General features: G+C 41.8%; 1 protein-coding gene across 3 annotated transcripts in view; it reads right to left on the reverse strand.

The window, feature by feature from the left end:
• Positions 1–12,620: 12,620 nt before the first annotated feature.
• The window catches only part of Fbxo33 (F-box protein 33), a 33,933-nt gene continuing 27,402 nt past the window's right edge, over positions 12,621–19,151 (reverse strand). Inside the window, exons 2-4 of one of the 3 annotated variants that reach the window (NM_001399654.1) lie at positions 18,554–18,664; positions 16,683–17,368; positions 12,621–14,644 (exon numbers count right to left, since the gene is read on the reverse strand). In NM_001399654.1, the coding sequence (NP_001386583.1) occupies positions 14,373–14,644; positions 16,683–17,368; positions 18,554–18,664 (1,069 nt within the window). In that variant the 3' untranslated portion in view covers positions 12,621–14,372. The remainder of the gene's footprint in view (positions 14,645–16,682; positions 17,369–18,553; positions 18,665–19,151) is intronic. The other 2 variants (XM_039112237.2, XM_039112238.2) reach the window with 2 other exon arrangements.

Consider the following 19,151-nt stretch of genomic DNA (forward strand, 5'->3'; position numbering starts at 1 on the left):
ACTCGCAGTGACACACAATTTTCCGTCCAATCCTGTTTGTTCTTAAGCATCAAGAGCCTAAAACAGTGACACATTTTAGTTTCCTTTATCCATAGACTAATCGAAGTGATAAAGCTCAAGAAATTGAATTAGGCATGATTTTGACCAGTGTGAATGTATAATTACATGTGTAATTCTCTGATTAATTTTGCTCTGAAAAACAAAACCGAAAATGAATGTATTTGTCCTTGCAGAATGGTAGACAATGGCTGAAACAACTGAAGCATTTGTTAGGAAGTGGCATTTCTGTCCCTTCAGGTGATGTTCCCTTCTGGCATTCATCCTTCAAATGTATTTTTTTATTGGATATATTTTTATTTATATTTCAAATGTAAACTATTTCCCAGTTTCCCATCCATAACCCCCCTATCCCATGCCCCCTCACCCTTCTTCTATGAGGGTGTTGCCCCCACCCAACCACCTACTCCTTCCTGCCTCCCTGCCCTAAGATTCCCCTACAATGGTGTGGGGGGGTCCAGCTTTGGCAAGACCAAGGACTTCTCCTCCCATTGGTGTCCAACAAGGCCATCCTCTGCTACATATGGAGCTGGAGCTATGGGTCTGCCCATGTGTACCCTTTGGATAGTGGTTTAGTCCCTGGGAGCTCTGGTTGGTTGGTATTGTTCTTATGGATTTGGAAACCCCTTCAGCTCCTTCAATCCTTTCTCTAACTCCTCCAATGGGGACCCCATTCTCAGTTCAATGGTTAGCTGCTAGCATTCCCCTCTGTATTTGTCATGCTCTGGCAGAGCCTCTCAGGAGACAGCTATATCAGGCTCCTGTCAGCATGTACTTCTTGGCATCAGCAATATTGTCTGGGTTTGGTGGCTGTATGTATATGGGCTAGATCCCCAGGTTGGGCAGGCTCTGAATGGCCATTCTTTCAGTCTCTACTCCAAACTTTCTTTCCATATCTCCTCTTATGAATATTTTTGTTCCCACTTTTAAGGAATGAAGCACCTGCACTTTGGTCGTTCTTCTTGAGCTTCATGTGGCCTATGGATTGTATCTTGGGTACTCTGAGTTTTGGGCTAATATCTACTTAGGAGTGAGTGCATACCATGTGTGTATTTTTGTGATTGGGTTACCTCACTCAGGATGATATTTTCTACTTTTATCCATTTGCCTATGAATTTCATGAAGACATTGTTTTGGGTAGTTGAGTAGTAAGTACTCCATTGTGTAGATGTACCACATTTTTTGTATCCATTCCTCTATTGAGGGACATTTGGGTTCTTTCCAGCTTCTGACTATTATAAATAAGGCTGCTATGAACATAGTGGAGTATGTATCCATGTTATATATTGGAGCATCTTTTGAGTATATGCCCAGGAGTGGTATAGCTGGGTCCTCAGGTTGTACTATATTCAATATTCTGAGGAACTTCCAGACTGATTTCCAGAGTGGTTGTACCAGCTTGCAATCCCACCAACAATGGAGGAGTGTTCCTCTTTCTCCACATCCTCGCCAGCATCTGTTGTCACCTGAGTTTTTAATCTTAGCCATTCTGACTGGCGTGAGGTGGAATCTTAGGCTTGTTTTGATTTGCATTTCCTTGATGACTAAGGATGTTGAACATTTCTTTAGGTACTTCTCAGCCATTCTATATTCCTCAGTTGATAATTCTTTGTTTAGCTCTATACCCCATTTTTTTTTAAAGATTTATTTATTTATATATGTGAGTACACTGTCACTGTCTTCAGACACACCAGAAGAGGACATCAGATCTCATTACAGATGGTTGTGAGCCACCATGTGGTCGCTGGGATTTGAACTCAGGACCTCTGGTAGAGCAGTCAGTGCTCTTAACCACTGAGCCATCTCTCCAGCCCTATACCCCATTTTTTAATAGGGTTATTTGTCTCCCTGCAGTCTAACTTCTTGAGTTCTTTGTATATGTTGGATATTAGCTCTCTATTAGATGTAGGATTGGTAAAGATCTTTTCCCAATCTGTTGGTTGCCATTTTGTCCTAATGACAGTGTCCTTTACCTTACAGAAGCGTTGCAAACGAGGTCCCATTTGTTGAATCTTGATCTTAGAGCATAAACCATTGGTGTTTTGTTCAGGAAATTTTCCCCAGTGCCCATGTGTTCAAGGCTCTTTCCCACATTTTCTTCCATTAGTTTGAGTGTATCTGGTTTTATGTGGAGGTTCTATATCCACTTGGACTTGAGCTTTGTACAGGGCAATAAGAATGGATCAATTTGCATTCTTCATGCTGACCTCCAGTTGAGCTAGCGCCATTTGTTGAAAATGCTATCTTTTTTCCACAAATGGTTTTAGCTCCATTGTCACAGATCATGGGATCATAGTTGTGTGGGTTCATTTCTGGGTCTTCAATTCTATTCCATTGATCTACCTGCCTGTCTCTGTGCTACTACCATACAGTGTTTTTTTGTTTTTTTTTTTTAAATCACTATTGCTCTGTAATACAGCTTGAAGTCAGGGATGATGATTTCCCCAGAAGTTCTTTTATTGTTGAGTATAGTTTTTTGCTTTCGTGGGTTTTTTGTTATTCCAAATTAATTTGCAGCTTACCCTTTCTAACTCTGTGAAGAATTGAGTTGGTATGACAAGAACTTTAAGTCTCTGAAGGAAGAAATTAAAGAAACTCTCAGAAGATGGAAAGACTTCCCATGGTATTTTATGTTATTTGTGACTATTGTGAAGGGTATTGTTTCCCTAATTTCTTTCTCAGCCTGTTTATCCTTTGAGTAGAGGAAGGCTTGAGTTAATTTGTTTGAGTTAATTTTATACCTGGCCCACTTTGCTGAAGTTGTTTATCAGGCTTAGTAGTTCTCTGGTGGAACTTTTGGGGTCACTTAAGTGTACTATCATATCATCTGCAAATAGTGATATTTTGACTTCTTCCTTTCCAATTTGTATCCCCTTTGCCTCCTTTTGTTGTCTAATTGCTCTGGCTAGAAATTTGAGTACTATATTGAATAAGTAGGGAGAGTGGGCAGCCTTGTCTAGTCCCTGACTTTTGTGGGATTTCTTCAAGTTTCTCTCCATTTAGTTTGATGTTACCCACTGGTTTGCTGTATATGGCTGTTACTATGTTTAGTTATGGGCCTTGAATTCCTGATCTTTCCAAGACTTGAACATGAAGGGGTGTTGAATTTTGCCAAATGCTTTCTCAGCATCTAATGAGATGATCATGTGGTTTTTTTTTTCTTTGAGTTTGTTTATATAGTGGATCACGTTGTTGGATTTCTGTATGTTGAACCATCCCTACATCCCTGGGATGAAGCCACCTTGATCATGATGGATGATGGTTTGATGTGTTCTTGGGTTCAGTTTGCAAGAATTTTATTGAGTATGTTTGCGTCGATACTCATAAGGGAAATTGGTCAGAAGTTCCCTTTCTTTGTTGTGTCTTTGTGAGGTTTAAGGTATAAGAGTAATTGGGGCATCGTAGAAGGAATTGGGTAGTGCTCCATCTGTTTTTATTTTGTGAAATAGTTTGAGCAATATTGGTATTAGGTCTTCTTTGAAGGTCTGATAGAATTCTGCACTAAACCCATCCTGTTCAGAGGGTTCCTCTTGGGCCAGGAATGTGAGCAGAAGTGGTGGTCTCCCCTGTGCACACTTCTGAGAGTTCAGCTCTCTCCCCCAAGGGTTTTGGGTGCAGAGAGCTGTGGGACCGGTTCAGAAGAGGGCGCAGACAGAAACCAGAAGGCTCAAATGTATTTTGAATATAGATCCATGTATTTAGATCCATATTACATATTTATATAGATCAATACACATTTTTGTACAAATAGTCTAGCACATTGTTTTTGCTACAGTCTTTACAAGCTTCATGTTGTGTGGCATTAGTTTGTGAAGGCAGTTGTAACTAACCTTTCTTGGAGCTAGGGCTGGAGAGATGGCTCAGGTATTAAAGGTGCAGTCTGCACTTGCAGACAGCCTGAATTAGGTTCTCAGTGCCCATGTCAGCTTACCTACAACCAATCTTATTGCCGCAATCTGCTGACTAGGGCTGGCCTGGGATGCTTCTAATCTCAGTATTATCTTGTCTAGGCTAAGGATGCTTTTGGTCTCTGAGACCTCCTTTTCTTGTTCTTTCTGTTCTCTGGCTGGCTGGTTCAGCTCAGCTTCTCTGGCTCAAACTCCTCTCAAAGCTGACTGGTTGAATCTGGCTTCTCTTTCAATCTCCGACTTTGCTCTGCTTGGCCTCAAACTAACCCTGGCACTCTGTTCTGATCTTCTGGCGCCTTCTCATTCTCTGGCTCCTTCTGTCTTTCACCTGTGCCTAGCCTGTCCTCTCTGTGACCTGTCTCTATAAAACTTTGCCCGTGAAATAGCCTTCTCTCCCTTTCTTTCTCTGTGCTCTTTTCTCTTAAGTAGCCCCTCTTTTCTCTCTCTTCTTGAGAGTTGGGGATATCCTGTTCTGTCAAATCTTTCTCTGATTCATCACTTTGTCTGACACTCAATTAGACATCACTTTCAAGCATGGGTGCTTCCTTTTACAAACTAACTTTACCTCCATTGTTTGGGATTTAAGGTGTTTACTAAGGGTGAGTCTGTATTCCAGCCAGAGGGATTAAAGGTGTGTGCCAAGGCTGAGATAGAACACAACTAGAAACATTCCCAGGGGTCACAGTGTAATCAAATACCCTGCAACAGACAGGGTTAGGAAACTATAAAGCTGTCTGTTGGGTGATAATTGTATTTGCAGTAGTAGTTCCAGGATCGCCATAAGCCTGTTTACAAACAACTTTAGACTCAGTTTGAAAGACCCCAGCTTAGCAGCAGTAACGCCATTTTGCAAGGCTGTACTTAAGATGACTGGTTCAGGGAAAGGTTAGAACACTGAGTACACAGCGGCTGCCAAACAAGATGTGTTTGGTTGAAGGCCTGGCAACAGGAGGACTGCCGTTGAACACCTGACAATGAGAAAAGCCCCGGGAGAGGTCCCACACCCTGGTGGGGGGCCGAGTCAGCCGTTATGTTCCAAGAAGGTAGCTAAGAAACTTGCCCCCGGGCTGAACCCTTGGGGGGCCGAGTCAGTCGTTATGTTTCAGGAAGGTAGCTAGGAAACTTGCCCCCGGGCTGAACCCTTGCCACATTAGAATCCACCAATTATATCCCTGTAACCATGCATCTGCTTCTGTATGCTTGCTTCTGCTCCCCAAAATCCTATAAAAGCCCATCCTTGGTTCCGTGGGGCGCGCCAGTCCCCCGAGTGACTGAAGCGCCCGCAGGTGCCTGTGCCTGTGTATCCCGACAATAAACCAAATCCTCTTGCTGATTGCATCCTGTGGTGTCTCGGTCTGGTCTTTGGAGTTAGAGGGTCTCCATCCTGAGGGAAAGTTCTCCCTGAGAGCTTTTCAAGTTTTCGCAACTTAAACCACCTGTTTTTTTCATAGCTATTTTCGTAGAATTGGTAGGAGTTTTAGAAAACTTTTGGGGGGATTGTTTTTTTTTTTTTTAATTTGAGAGACCCCCCACCCCAAACAAGCTTTGAAGACTGTAAACTTACTCTGTGTTATGATGAGGGGGAAGGGAGGGAGCTCTTGATTGTAAGACAGAAATGTGATTCAGCCTTGTCTGAGAAAAATAAATGGAGTATTACTTTGTATAAGAATTTCAAAGCTTTCCAGTGTGTAGTGGCATGAAGTGTATTACCGGATGCTGGTCTCTCCTGGGTAGCTCCTCACCGTGTTCTCCTCTGTAAGTCCTCTCCTCAAGCTTCTTATTTTCTCAAGAAGGGACCACATCTTCAGGCCACACAGCATTTAGTCTGTATAATGTCAAGCACCAGCATTTATTTTTATTTTAAATTTTAGCAGGCCTAGGGTTGGCTCTGGCTTTCCTGGCAGTATTTGGATGTATAAATGGGTAGAGTGACTGGGCAGACCTAGGACTCTTCCCCAAAGGACAGTTAAATGCACACGGTGACTGACAGTACTATTGTTCACATTTTTTTATTTCTGTGTACATCTGTTTGAGTGGATTTGTGTACCATGAATGTGCTGGTGCTTGCAGAGGCCAGAGGGTGTTGGATCCTCTGGAACTGGAGTTGTAGGCATTTATGAGTCACAAGGCTGCTGGGAATCAAACTGGAGTTCCCTACCAGAGCTGGGAGAGCTCTTAAATGCTGAGTCAGCTCTCTAGCCTTGTGATTCGTTTTATTTGGGGGGTGGGGGGAAATCAGAAAGTCTTTATTTGGAAAAACATGGGAAAATCGTAGGTTACAAGTGTACTGAAAAGGATGTAGCTCCTTTATGCACATACCTGTGAAGCAGAGGTCTTGATGAATTAGAGAAAATGGATGTTGATCTTTTAGAGAGTTTGTTTTGTATCCAAATAGTCAGCAGTGGGAAGCGGCCCTCTTCCTGCTGGAGCTCAGAGGTCACAGGGGCACTGGTTAACTGTGGAGAGAAGCTTATGTAACAGGAGGCTGGGGTGGTAACAGCTGGGGTGGTGACTCCTCTAGGCCTCTGGGTGTTAGGAGAGACTCATCTTTGCATCTGATGTTTCAAAATAACTCTGTAAAGCAGTTACAGCTGGTGCTTTCGTTTCTGTTTTAGATTCAGCCTTAGGAAGCAGGGCCTTGTAATCTGCTTTTTAGAACCAAAAGTGAAGCTCGAGAGGATGTACTTGACCTTGAACCAAAGCCACTTCATTGTTTCAGCTAGATTTATAAGCATGAGGCAAAGGTAACTGGGGATGTGGGGAATACCACAAACCACTGAAAACCGCAAGATCACATTTGTTACTACTTAAAAATATCGTGTTTGCATGGTATGCACTCATTGATAAGTGGCTATTAGCCCAAATGCTTGAATTACCCTAGATGCCTAGAACAAATGAAACTCAAGACGGATGATCAAAATGCGAATGCTTCACTCCTTCTTTAAAAGGGGAACAAGAATACCCTTGGCAGGGAATAGAGAGGCAAAGATTAAAACAGACACAGAAGGAACACCCATTCAGAGCCTGCCCGACATGTGGCCCATACACATACAGCCATCCAATTAGACAGGATGGATGAAGCAAAGAAGTGCAGGCCGACAGGAGCCGGATGTAGATCTCTCCTGAGAGACACAGCCAGAATACAGAAAATACAGAGGCGAATGCCAGCAGCAAACCACTGAACTGAGAATAGGACCCCCGTGGAAGGAATCAGAGAAAGAACTGGAAGAGCTTGAAGGGGCTCGAGACCCCATATGAACAACAATGCCAAGCAACCAGAGCTTCCAGGGACTAAGCCACTACCTAAAGTCTATACATGGACTGACCCTGGACTCTGACCTCATAGGTAGCAATGAATATCCTAGTAAGAGCACCAGTGGAAGGGGAAGCCCTGGATCCTGCTAAGACTGAACCCCCAGTGAACTAGACTGTTGGGGGGAGGGCGGCAAGGGGGAGAGGATGGGGAGGGGAACACCCATAAAAAAGGGGAGGGGGAAGGGGGATGTTTGCCCGGAAACCGGGAAAGGGAATAACACTCGAAATGTATATAAGAAATACTCAAGTTAATAAAAAAAAATATCGAGTTTGAAGGCTGTAAAAAATTCTCCAGTGAGCCAGAATATTAATATCAGTGTTGCTGCGTATGACCTGCATGCTCTAAAGTATGGGGGCCAGGCAGTGCTTGGGACTACAGGCCTTAAGATGACCTCTTAATTTGTCTGAATTCGGGCTGCTTTGCCCTCTAACAGATGGCATGGCGTGTAGTCTCATGTATGTGGAATTTGTACGGTGTTATATCATCAGCTCTGAAAAGTTCGAAGACCTCTCGTAGTGAGTTCAGTTCAAGTCAGGATTAGGTAGGACAGCCATGATCTGAAGACAGCGTTCCACCTGATTCCACTCCTCGCTCTGCCTCTTACCCCTCCCACCCTTCTATGAGGTTCCAAGTTTTGGAAGAGGTGATATAAATGGTTGAGCATTCGGCAGTCCATTTACCACTCTGACAGGTTATGAGTCTCTGTAGTTACTGCTACTCATGGTAAACGGGAGACGCGTTAAGCAGAGCAGAGAGCAGTGCTAATCTACGGATATAAACATAACTATCTGGAAAGCAGTTTGATGTTCGTGTGGCAAAGATCCACTGAGCAGAATAACAGTTGATTCCTAGGATGTCTGACTTTCGGATTTCTGCCATGTTTTCTGCACCGGATTTGAACTCACTCTTGTGGAATGAGCATCTGTGGTCTTCTGACTGGGCTTTCAGTAGCAGACACATTCCCTCCTCTAGCTCGTCGAATCCATTCATCAGAAGCAATTGGCTATTCCCATTTTACTGACCTGGCATTTGAGTCCCTCTTGATTACTTCTCCAACTCCTAAATGTGTCAACCTTACATTTTCAAATAGTTTGCCCACAAGACTGTTTTATTTTAGCATTAACTCAAAGAAATCTCAAAGTCTCACTTCTCCATGTAGTATTTTAATGAAAACTAAAGTCTAGTTATTAACATGTTGTCAAGGACTACACTAAGTCAAAAGAATTTAATTTCCTTATTTTGGAGAAATGGGTCACATAATGGCCTACAGCTCATAAGGTGCCAGAACAGTTTATTTATTTAATAATTTAGAAGGGAACAAGAGCAGTATGTTAGTATGTTAACAAATTTGATCAGCCAGCTTTTGATAAATAGCTTCCATCTATCTGGTTTCCAAGTATATATAAGAAAATGCTCATAAAGTATAAACCTCCATTTTATTTCAGTACTGGGAAACGATCTTCAACAAGACATCATCACAGGTGAGCATACTTCTTAGTGTGCAGAAAAACAACTACAAAGTATTGTCCTTCTAATTTTACAGCTGCCTACCAGCAGGCAGACCACACACCAGCCGTGACTTTTCTTATTAAAACCAGAATAAGTTTATAAGCCTATATAGTCTATTTACATTTCTACTTTGTCTTCATAAACACTCTGTAGTAGGGCTGAGTTAATGCACCCTACAGTCATTCTCTTGCCGTGCAGTTCAGTAGACCGATACAATCACACCAGGCACAGACAATGCACTTCAGGACACTTGGAGAACACTGGCATATGAACACAGGTGCGGTTTAACACTTAGTAAGTGGAAAGACAGGAAAATCTTCTCACCAGGGATGTAATGGCAGGCCTGGAGAGTGACGGAAAGGGGCCAGGAGTGTGTGTCATGAGTACATAAGCCTTTAATCCCAGCAGGATTTATTACCAAGGAGGCAGAGGCAAGCTGATCTCTGAGTTGGAGGCCAGCTTGGGTTTACACAGCAAGTTTCAGGCTAGCCAGGGCTACACAGTGAGACACTGAGTGGTAGGATGGGATCATATAACATAGGGGCCCGTCTGACTGCGCACGTTCTCATTCTTATTAATGAAATTCATTGGCCTTGGAATTGGACAAGATTATTGTTTCAGTTTCCTAATTCAATGGAGATGAGATGGTAGTGACTCCAGGGTTGCTGTGAGAATTAAGTAAGCAAACACTTACTCCAGCACTTAAAGCAGTGCTTCACACACAGTAAACAATGCGTGGGCGTCCAGGACACTTCTAGTCAATCTTACCAGAATTTCTTCATTCTTAAGGGCATTCTTTTAAACACAAACTCAAGCCATCGTGTGTGTAAATGTTTCTTTGTTGTGGTTTAAATCTGAATATCCCCCACAGGCTCATGTTTGAATTTTTTGTTGTAGTACTAGGAATAGGACCTGGGCCTCACATGCCTTTGCTAAGTGCACTGCCACCGAGCTGCCTGTGGCCCAATGATCCGAAGAGCGATTCCCCAGCTGAGGGTGTGGACTTGGTAGAGTGGGGCTTAGTTGGCAGAAGTAGGCACTTCGGTGGGCCAGACCACATTGTTTCTGTTGGGTATTGAAGTCACAGGGGTGAAAAGGTAACAGAGACAATGCAGTATTTCTCTACTGATTTAAGCACCACACATGGCCCTTTATTTCAGCCTTGGTGCAGGCATGCTGGAGTCTTCCAGGGCTCTGCAGAAGTGGACCGATGAACAGTGTGTGCTTACTTGTAGGTGCATGGCCCTATGCCAGTCTCTGCTCTCATCCACTGCAGACTGAGGAACAATTAACAGGCTTATCTGAATTACGAGCTAAAGGGAAGTAGGAATGCCTCTTCAGGGTGGTATCATTGAGGGACTCAGCTAACTAGGTATAACCTTCCACTCTGACTGTGAGCTGAGACAGCAGCAGACATGGTGGCAGCACTGAATTTCTGAAGAGGTTGACCATGGACATGATTATATCTGAAAGATCTACAGAGCCAGGAGATTTCTCAGTGTATAAGCTAAAGGTACCTGCTGCTAGGCCTTCCAATGTGAGCTTGATCCTTGGGACCCACAGGGAAAATTGTCCTCTGACCTCCACACATTCCCGGTGGCGGGTGCACAGAGTTAATGTCAAAAAAAGTTGTATAGAAAAAGATTACATTTTATTTAGTCATTATAAAGAAAATGCAAATGTTACAGGCTAATGGGGGGCGGGCAGGGATTCCAGTTCTTTCCGGTGTTTATCAGTTTCCTGTATAGTATTTTCTGTGTGAGAGTGTGTAAAAAGTTTGGGAAGCAGTGACAGTGTAGGGTGGTACCTGCATATTATTCATGTCTGTATACTACTCCAGGAACACAGTTGTTCTTGGCTTCATAAAGAGCCACTGATTCATGTAACAAGCCCAAGCAAGCTGGTTTCTGCATCTTTGTGTTCAACCATGAGCACAAGGTCTTTCCCAGCCACCCTCACTTCCCAGTGGCTCCCTGACTTCTTTATTCCCAGGATGGTGGGAAAATGACTTTATTCACTTTGTTACTGTCCTTTGGCGGTGCTGGGGACGGAAGGCAGGGCCTTTGCACACGACAGGGTTTATTCTCGGCCCAATAAGAAACAGGGTACCATATTGAAATTTTCAATATTTATTTTTTTAAAGATGATCTTATTTGTCTATAAGCTGTCAAGCTAAAAGCAGCTGGGATTTTCAAAAAGGGAAGGGCAGTATGAGATAACCGAGTCCTACTCTATTTCTGCCTGTTATTTTCTTTTGGTTTATTGAAACGGCATGTCTCTGTGTAGTGCGGTCTGTCCTGGAAGCTCTGTAAAGCAGGTTGGACTGGAGCTCAGAGATCTGCCTGCTAGGATTAAAGGCATACAACACCAAATTCCCTTCTTACTCAAGAGATATGGACACTGACAAAGGGCAGCTTGTGTTGAAGCAGGCAGAGCCACAACTCGAGAGCCTCTGAGGTCAGCACCTGACTCTTCACTGGGATGCTGATCATCGCTCCTAAGTCACTCTCTCTGCACACGCCCGGGTCCATGTAGACAAACACGCTGAGTGATTCATAGGCATCAGGTATGTTCAAGAAAAAGACTCAAAGGACACTAGATGACTCCAAGAGGGATCAGTTCTCAAAGAGTCAGTGCCCACAACAATAAAAGGAGGATGGAAAAGAGAAAGAGACTATTTTCCCTTGAATGAACACTGTTCAAGGACCAAGAATGGAGATTAAATTAAGACAGCAATAATAGGGGCTTAAGCAAGTGTATTTAACAGGGGCAATTATTTCTGCACTTAATAAAGCAACTTTTAAAAATAGGAAGTTTGCAGTATCAATAACATATGCTAAAGGCATAGGACCATGGGATTTTGTTAACCAGTTCGGTATCTTTTCGCTTTCTTTTGACAAGGTCTCACGCAGCATGCAGTCCGTGCTGTCTTCAAACTCACTATGCAACAGCAGGTGACTCTAGTGGTCTGAGTAAGAATGGCCCACTAGGCTCACGTTTTAACACTTGGTGTCCAGTTTGGGAAGGATTTGGAGGTATGGCTTATCACTGAGGGAGGGAGTGGTGGTTTGTATGCTAATGGCCCCCATACTTGAATACTTAGTTGTTGGTAGACTGTTTGAAAAAACTGGTAGGGGGAGGGGGCGGGCTGCAGCTGAAGGTGGGCTTTGAGGTTCAAAAGTCCATGCCAAGCCGAGTCTTTCCCTGGCTCTGGGTCCTACCTTGCTGCCTAAGGACCAGGATCTCAGCTACTTCTTTAGCATCATTGCCTGCCTGCATGCTGCCATTCTCTCCAGAGTTCACTTAGCCCCGAGACTGTGGGAAAGCTCCCGATTAAATGCTTTCTTTCATAGGAGTTGCCTTGGTTATGGTGTCTCTTCACAGCAATAGAACAATGGCTTAGACAGGGGGCTATGCTATGCTTAGCTCTTTGTCTTTAACTTGTGGTTCTAGATGCGAATTCTCAGATGTTCCTGCTCTCATGCTTTTCTTCCACCACCATGGACTTTAACCCTCTGAACCTGTAAGACCGATTATTTAACTGTTTAATCTGTCTTACAGGTTCACTTATAAAATGCCTTGATCATGGAGTTTTGTCAGGACAACGGAAAAGTAATTAAGACCCTGAGCCTGAACTTCTGATCTTCCTATGTCTACTTTCCAAGAGCTGGGATTACAGGAGTGTACCACAGTGCTTGGGTCAGCATCTGTTTTTAAGCTTGCCTTTTCTAAAAGTGAAAGAGAATAAAAATCTCTAAGCTATGCAGCCTAAGCTTTTTACTTAAACATAAACACTTTGAGCGTTTTGTATACAATAAAATACATCATAATGCCCATTTTTTAATGCTTTATTCATTGATTAAAAGAATATACATTTAACATAAACCATACAACATCAGTCATCAGGTCAAACATTCAGCTGGTTTCCTTACAGTTTCTGTCAGGAGTTATTTTATCTGATCACATATACAAGATAAAATCTCACCACATCTGGCATTTACACACACTGTGCCAGTGGATTCACACTACTGATGTACATATAAAATCCGCATGGTATGTGCTCACTGGAGACAAAACAGTGCACACCTGTCAAAAGGTCATTTAATATAAGATGGTAAAACCATTTGTAAAACATATAAACTTTTTCCATAAATAGAATCATATCTGGACATCTGTTGCATAAATTGTGTTTCCAAAGCGTACAATAGAGCAGCCAGGTCTCAGCACTGCTGGGCACCCACGCTGGCTACTTACTTATTATTGCAGACTGTCCTTAACATTAAATGCACAACATTCGTACCACTTAAAACTTGGGTCAGGTGGAAGTCTCACAGAGACCACGTCTGTACCGCGGTTGCCCTGAAACAGTTAAGTTGGCTTTTAAAGCCTCTCAGATATAACAAGGTTTTAAAACATACTCCATGGAATGTTCTTCATGAATCATAGCAGCTCATACCTGTGATGGAACAAGCTTTTGGTTTTCCTTTCTTTCCTTTACATTCACTATTCACAGTGAAACAGGTGCATGTTTTTTTTCTTTTTTTTTCTTTTTTATGTTTTTTTCAGAGTTCTGAGGTTGCTGACTGAGCACAGCACAGCTGTGTACCACAGGTCGAAACTCGACCTTAAATATTACAATCTAGCAGTGTCTGCTGGCCGGAGCCGGCCAGCCCCTGCCAGCATGTGGGCACTTCTTCATGTAAGTCTATTCTTTGGCAGCTGACACTTGCGCTGACAGAGAGAATCCAGTGACGTGTTAGGGATTTCACGACTAATGTTGGCTTGCAGGCCTGTGCGTTTACAGTTCTGGACTCTGACTTGGCCTCAGAGGTTTCCCTGGAATGCGGTTCCTTTCCTCCTTTACTATTCTGAAATCTGGGCTAAACAAGCTAACTTGAATGTAACAGATGAAAAAAATTATGTCAGATATATTTAAAAAATCCAGCAATTTGAGTGTTCATGTCTATGTAAATACATTTAAAAGGGGATTAAGCAATGTCTAACTTATACTATATGAAATTCAGAATGGTAATTGGCAATATCAATTATTATATAGGTAATAAAAGTTAAACTCAGCTTTCTGTTAAAGATAACTCATTTGGGATACTATCTTTCTTTCTATTTCAAACAAAAATCAATGAGATGCTATCAGAATACATAGATGCAGTGCATTGCATACAAATCCACCAGGCTTATGGATATTTATATATATATATATATACGTATAAAAATATTTGGCTCCTGAGCTCTGGATTCTGACAAACAAAGAATAAAAATGTCAAAAAGGCAGAGTAACTCAGTGAAAAACAGTTAGCCAGTAACCTCAGATAATCATTGGCTGTATGTCCTTAAGATTTGCTAACAATCCCATTAACCGTGAAAGCCCTATACAGTGTCACTTTGAACTTCTAAAACCAATACCCGACTACGTTCTTTGATCAAGAAGTAGAATATACATTTATAATTCTATAAAGCTAATACTGATTAAACACAGCACAAAAGGATTAGTTTCCACTAATGAAAAAAACATAATGGGACCCTACTTGCATATGTAGCCACAGGAATTATACATTTTAAAAAAGCTAAATGTCTTCGCTGAAGCTTTGCATCTCTCTGTAAAAATGACGATTTGGTTCAGTGAAGACACTGAGTGATTCGATGTCCAAGACTGCGTGCCAAGACTGACCAAGGCCCAGGGATACCTGCTCAAGAAGGTTATGTACGGGATCCACATCCTGGTCGGCTAGTTCACCTTGGTCAAAATCAATGCTTTCTTCGGTGACTTCAAGCACTTTTAGGTCAGAGCCACGAAGACGAGCAATGGCAATGAGGTTGTGTGCCCACACGGTGTAACCTTAAAGAGAAGCAAAAGGCAACTCTGTCATTCTCTTCTGTCTCACTCTGTCTCTGTAAGTTAGTCTTTCCTCAGTAAGTAGTTCTTGTGAAGTCTCACATTTGTATTAACCTGTTGGGTCTTTTCCCCTTAGAACACACTGAGAATAAAGAAACACAATTACCTAGGAGAGTGTACTATCTTTAAAAACACCATGGAATTGTGACCTGTTAAGTGGTGTAGAATCTTATTCTGGTATTTCATTCAGCAAAACAGAAGACATTTAAAGTATATAAATAATAACTTTGGATAATGACCTATTACAAGGAACAAATTTCATTTCCAACAAAAGTCTCTATTAACAATATATAGTAGCCTGCAGTTTTTATTGTAAAAATCATTCTTTATGGTTTTTCATAGTCGCAAGTTCATGACACTTGAAACTTTAAAGTTACTGTTCATTGTCAGAAGTTATAGAAATACCTCAGAACAGAGGTCGGCTCTAAGAAAGGGTAAGGGAGACAGATGATAGGTAAGCTTTATGTATCTAACATCTTGAAAGAAGAAAAAAAATGTAATAAAAGGGCTGGTTTAAATTAACATTTAAATGACTTGATATATGCTGAACCCCATTTTATTTCATACCTTTTTTTGTGTGTACTGATTGTATAAGTGTGTATGCATGTAAATGTGCTCACATGTATGTGGATTCATGTGAATAGACCTGCCTGTGGAGGCCCCAAGATGATACTGGATATCTTCCCTGGTTGTTCTCTATACTTTATTCGTTGAGGAAGGATCTTGAAATCAAGCCAGAGCTCAACTGGCTAGTCTAGATAGCTTGATCCAGGGATTCTCCCTGCCTGAGTATGGGATTTGAGGTTCCCACCAAGCATGGCTGGCTCTATGTGGCTGAACTCTGGTCCTACATTTGCACAGTAAGCATTTAATTCACTGAACCATTTCCCCCAAGAGCCCCTTATACTTTTAATATGGACCTGTTTTTTGGTACTACCTGTTATGCACAGCCCAAATATGAGGATGTGAAAATCAAAACTGTAGGCTAAGAAAATGGTTTAAAAAACAACGTAATATGAACAACAAGGCCAACCAACCAGAGGTTCCAGGGACTAAGCCACTACCCAAAGTCTATACATGGACTGACCCTGGACTCTGACCTCATAGGTAGCAATGAATAGCCTAGTAAGAGCACCAGTGGAAGGGGAAGCCCTTGGTCCTGCCAAGACTGAACCCCCAGTGAACGTGATTGTTGGGGGGAGGGCGGTAATGGGGGGAGGATGGGGAGGGGCACACCCATATAGAAGGGGAGGGGGAGGTGTTGGGGAAACCGGGAAAGGGGAATAACAATCGAAATGTAAATAAGAAATACTCAAGTTAATAAAGATGGAAAAAAATAAATAGAAAACAACATAAGAGATAACAGAGTTTAAGATATTCTTTGCTTGTTTTGTTATTATTTTTAAAAATGTTCTCATTCTGTGTAGCTCAGGCAGGGTTAGAACTGACTTATGTAGCCCCAGGCTGGCCTTTCACACTCATGACAATCCTACACCAGTCTCTCAAAAAGTAAGATGATGATGTGTGATAGCATGCTGGTTAAGTAATTTTCATAGATAATTTTTGTAACTGTTTTTGAAATAAAACATTGTCTTAGTTTATCAGAATAGCAACTCCATTCAAATGAGAACAGTTTACACTCTAAGATGAATGCCTAAGAAATAACACGTACCTAACCAATAGTTACTTCAACAATACAGTAAATACACCAATGCTAGAATCTAAACGATGAGTCTGTAAATAAAAAAGCCATACTTTCCCTCTTCTGTGCTAAGTAGTTTAGTATCTTCTGACTGCAACGAATACACCCATGGCAGGTAGACACAATCTATTTACTTAGTCGTACAGAAAAAGCATTAGAGGAGTGCTCGGACAGAGCACTCAGGGTTGAGATACAACTTTCTACTTGTGATATATTTACTAGCATAAAATATTTTAGGCATGGTGTTAATATCAAACTATAGTGAACAAAAGCACATACCATGAATTGCCAAAAGAGTGAGCTTTGTGCACCGCCATGCCAATAAAACCAATGGATCTTCATTTCGGTTGTCACTAAGATCCGGAAAACCAGACGTATCAATCATATCATTCATCAATATAAAATGGGTGAGGAACTTGTCATACTGCCTGGATATAAGATCAACAATAGCCCCTGAGACACAAGTGACGTAGCTGTCAAAGTGAACCCTCTCAAGTGGTATACTGGGTTTCAGAATCTTTAGCATGTCTTCACTTTTAACATCAAAAGCCATTAGATAGACCCGGAGGCTGGAGCTCTTTCGTGACAGGGCCTTCCAGTGCTCATCGTTTGGCATGTTGTCTAATGACTTGAGCATCACTGAAGCATTGTGGACCAGAAGAGACAGTCGCTGCAAAGGCACATGGTTGCTGTCGGTCAGGACTCTCGCCATCTCAGCTGTAAAGTCACAGAAATCCAGGGCAAGTGAGCGCAGATTTACAAAGCGCTCTAGTTCGACTGCGGTGATGAGCGTGCTGTTACCAGGAATGTTGTTGTCCAGTAAACTCAGGTGTTCCATGGTGTTGGCAATGGAGTTAGACAGAGACGACAGTGATGATGGGGTTACTATTTCCAGCATAAACCCACAGGACAGCCATTTTAGTTGCCTACTATTGCTCAGTATTTCTTCAAACAGCTGCTGAATTCTACAAGGAAAATGTCACAATTTTGTCACTAGCACTCAGCATCAAATTTTTAATGGTGACTTTAAAAAATGGGCAATACATGGCATTCAATGTTGAAATACATTTTCCCTCAATAGTTGATTTCTATCCAACCTACAAATGCAATTAAAATTCACATTACAATATAATAAATAAGATATATACATTAAATATGTAGAAATGCTTCTTAAGAAAATTTAGTTTTTGGGCTGGAGAGATGGCTCAGCGGTTAAGAGCACTGACTGCTCTTCCAGAGGTCCTGAGTTCAAATCCCAGCAACCACATGGTGGCTCACAACCATCTGTAATGGGATCTGATGCCCTCTTCTGGTGTGTCTAAAGACAGCTACAGCATACTTATATATAATACATAAATAAATCTTAAAAAAAATTTAGTTTTTACTAAATATCATGGAAGGAAAGACTGATATGACTTATTTTATAACAAAGTCAAATGAAAAATTAACACCTCTTAATGTTAAGGGACTGTGTGCAAGAGAACTTTCTGCTGCAGGGAATCCACGTCTATTCTCTAGTTCACAACACCCGCGACTCTATTTCCAGGGGATCTAACTCCCTCTTCTGGGAGTTCCTTTGTGGGAACCAGACATATATGTGGTGTATATATACACAGTCAGGTAAAACACTCAAACACAAAGTAAAATATTAAGAATTTATACTCCAATAATTACCCAGCAAGCTATATGATTTATCATAAAAGGCTTATGCCATGGTGTCATATAACCATCACTAAATGTATGGTTAAGGCATTTCTAGGACATATAGTTTATCCCAACTCCTTCCCTCCCTCCCATGCTTCCTCCCACGTTCTCTCCCTTCCTCCCTGTAAGTTCGTCTGAGGGTCTCTCAATCAGACCAGAGCTTGCAGAATGTATTTACTGTATTGCTGAAGGACTGCTGGTCGGCTTTCACTGGGGATTTCTGGTCTCTCAGTGATTCCATTCCATTCAGTGTTAGAAAGACAGGTGTCTGCCCTGCCCATGTGACATTCACATGGAGGGTTCTTTACGATTATGGGTTAAGCGCTTAACTGCCAAGCCCCATATATTTTCAGAGAACAAAAATAATTCTTGATTGTGTCTTGTGATTTTCAGAAAGGAGCTAGATTAATTAACACAAGCCTCTGTAAGCTTACTGTATAACTTACTGCTTAATCTTCTTGCCGTCAGGGTCTACTCTGCTGAGGTATGTGCTGGACAGACTTCCTTGCTGCTGAACGACACTTATATCTCCAAAAAGACTAAACTTCTGGAGGTTCCTATAGGAGAAAATGGTTAAAATGATTTTCTAAATGTTTAATAATACATATACATACTAAAATATGTAGAAAAAACATTCTAGAAGGGTTTACACTTTCTAACTTGCTTAGAATCCAAATAAGCTTCAGACTGCTATACATATTCAGCCACACAGTATGGAGAAACAGCATATGTGTTAAAGGAAGTGGACCAGGTACAAAACTTGTACTCAAACTTTACTGACTGTGAAAAACAGTGACTGAAACCAATACTGAGCTCACAGGCTTTAGGTGCAAACAATGTGCAACACTGGGAACAGAAACACTTTAAGTCAATCATAAGAAATCAAATAAGCGGGAGGTGGTGGCAAACACCTTTGAACCCAACTCTAGAGAGGCAGAGGCAGGCTGTGCATTCAAGGCCAGCTTGGTCTTCAAAGCTAGTCCTAGGACAGCAACCAGGACTGTTACATGGAGAAACTCTATCTTGAGAAGCAAAAAAATCTAA

The sequence above is a fragment of the Rattus norvegicus genome, chromosome 6 (assembly GCF_036323735.1).
Source record: "Rattus norvegicus strain BN/NHsdMcwi chromosome 6, GRCr8, whole genome shotgun sequence".
Lineage (NCBI taxonomy): Eukaryota > Metazoa > Chordata > Mammalia > Rodentia > Muridae > Rattus > Rattus norvegicus.